This window comes from Tupaia chinensis, unplaced genomic scaffold, assembly GCF_000334495.1.
Source record: "Tupaia chinensis unplaced genomic scaffold, TupChi_1.0 Scaffold000088_1, whole genome shotgun sequence".
Taxonomy (NCBI): Eukaryota; Metazoa; Chordata; class Mammalia; order Scandentia; family Tupaiidae; genus Tupaia; species Tupaia belangeri.
In genome coordinates this window covers 7,015,433-7,017,489 of record NW_006159550.1, presented here as the reverse complement: position 1 = coordinate 7,017,489, position 2,057 = coordinate 7,015,433, and the positions used below count along the sequence as shown (strand labels likewise).

Sequence of the window (2,057 nt, the reverse complement as noted above, 5' to 3'; positions counted from 1 at the left end):
GCCCGCGCGCCGCTGGGGGCGCTCGGGAGCCCAGGCCCGCCTGCCCGGAGCGAGGGCAGGACAGCGAGGGAGGGAGAGCGAGGGCAGGACAGCGAGGGCAGGACAGGAGGGCTGGACAGGAGGGCTGGACAGGAGGGCTGGACAGCGAGGGCAGGACAGCAAGGGCAGGACAGGAGGGCAGGACAGTGAGGGCAGGACAGCGAGGACGGGACAGCGAGGGCAGGACAGCGAGGGAGGGACAGGAGGGCTGGACCGCGAGGGCAGGACAGCGAGGGCTGGACAGGAGGGCTGGACGGCGAGGGAGGAACAGCGAGGGAGGGACAGCGAGGGCTGGACAGGAGGGCAGGACAGCGGGCGGGCGGCGCAGAGGGCGGGACAGCGAGGGCAGGACAGCGAGGGCGGGACAGCGAGGGCTGGACAGGAGGGCAGGACAGCGGGCGGGCGGCGCAGGTCCTGCCCACCTTGGCTCAGGGCTCAGGCCCAGGGGGCGTGCACTTGGACGGGCTGTCGCACGGGAGTCTGCGCCGCTGGGAGGGCAGAGCTACGTGGCAGTAGCTAAGCACACAGGGACTCGGAACTGCAAGGCCGGCCTCCTCCCCGCAGTTAACGCTGGTGGGGGGAGCCGAAGGATAGGGGTTGGGCCTGCGAGGACAGGTGCAGAGGCTCCCACACGTGCACCGGCATGCCACCCTTAGGGCCCAAAGGCAGGCTCGAACTTGGGATTGTGCAGTTGACAGGGGCTGAACGTTACCTGTCATTTTATTCATTTTCGCTCTTGTGGCTGAAACGATCTACAGTAACTGGGACATGGAGACCGCCATTCCGGGGACACAGTTCTGGCCCGGAGCGGGGACTTGTAGGAAATGAAGGCTGTCTTGTGACCTCCTACGCCAGGACCTCCTACGCCAGGCCCGGCACTGGCCAGCTCAGACCGCCCCGCTGTGGCTTCATCCCTTCTCGTTCTCGAGGTTAGGGGAGGTCGGGACAAAGAAAGGTGGGTGTCAGGAGAGTCACACTCCGGGAGTGACAAAGAACTCGGGGCTTCCTCATCAGGGCGCTTGGGTCTCAGTAGTGGATACCCCCCACCCTGTTCTGCCGGAACATCTGCTAACACTGGCCTGGAACCGTGCCTGCTACCTCTCTGTCCAAGCCAGCACTCTCCGGGCTCCTCGGCCTCGCCCCTTCCCACCCTCACCGGCTTCCCCTCTATTCTCCAAGCCCGCAGCCCGCCAGCCTCATAGCTCAGCAGTTAAGGGAGCAGGTCCCGCGTGGTCTCCCCGGGTTGGAATCCTGACCCTAGCTGCTGGAAAACTCCGCTGGCACATGTGCCTCGGTGGCCCAGATCCTGGGGGTGAAGGCCTTAGAAGTGGAGGGAAAGGACTGCAGTGTGCCCAGTCAGGGACTGTGTGGACCCTCCCTTCCCCTCTGCGGCCAGCACGGCCGCTGACAGGTGGCACCCTTCGGTGGGGTCCTCCCTTACCAGGGGAGCCCTTTATGACCTAGCCCCTGGTCAGGCCATCCCTTGCTGCCATCCCCCACTACTCCCCACCCCGCCTCCTGCAGGCACAGGGGCCTCCCTGATAGTCCCAACCAAGTCCTGAGAGAAGGCTGTAAGCGAACCATGCTGAGTGCTTCCTTATACACCTGAAGCCTGAACCTGTCTTCCGAGTTTGCTAGAAAGGCTTCCATTACCCTGCACATCTGTAGTTTCTAAAGTCACTGTATCATTAGAGCTTTCTCAAGAAAGAATGTCTCCTGGGGCTGGCAGATGGCATGGCGGTTGAAGTGCTGGACTCCCACGTGGCCGACCATGGTTCAAGTCCCAGATCTGGCAGCTTGCTTTCTCTCTCTCTCTCTCTCTCTCTCTCTCTCTTTGGTAAAACTGAAGAAGAACTTTTTTTTTTCCGAGAGTCTTTTTTTTTTTTTTTCCATATGGCGCGTGCTCTCGCCAGAAAGCCAGAGAAACAGAGAGACAGAGAGACAGAAAGCAAGAAATCATCCCCCAGGGGGGATGGCCATGCCGCAATCCCTTCTCCTCCATTTTCATCTCGGGATCT

At 62.1% G+C, this 2,057-nt stretch overlaps 1 protein-coding gene across 1 annotated transcript in view; it reads right to left on the bottom strand.

Moving 5' to 3' along the window:
• The window catches only part of MATCAP2 (microtubule associated tyrosine carboxypeptidase 2), a 43,414-nt gene extending 42,474 nt beyond the window's left edge, over positions 1 to 940 (bottom strand). Inside the window, exon 1 of the mRNA XM_006143019.3 lies at positions 752 to 940. Within this exon, the coding sequence (XP_006143081.1) occupies positions 752 to 767 (16 nt within the window). The 5' untranslated portion in view covers positions 768 to 940. The remainder of the gene's footprint in view (positions 1 to 751) is intronic.
• Positions 941 to 2,057: the final 1,117 nt, after the last annotated feature.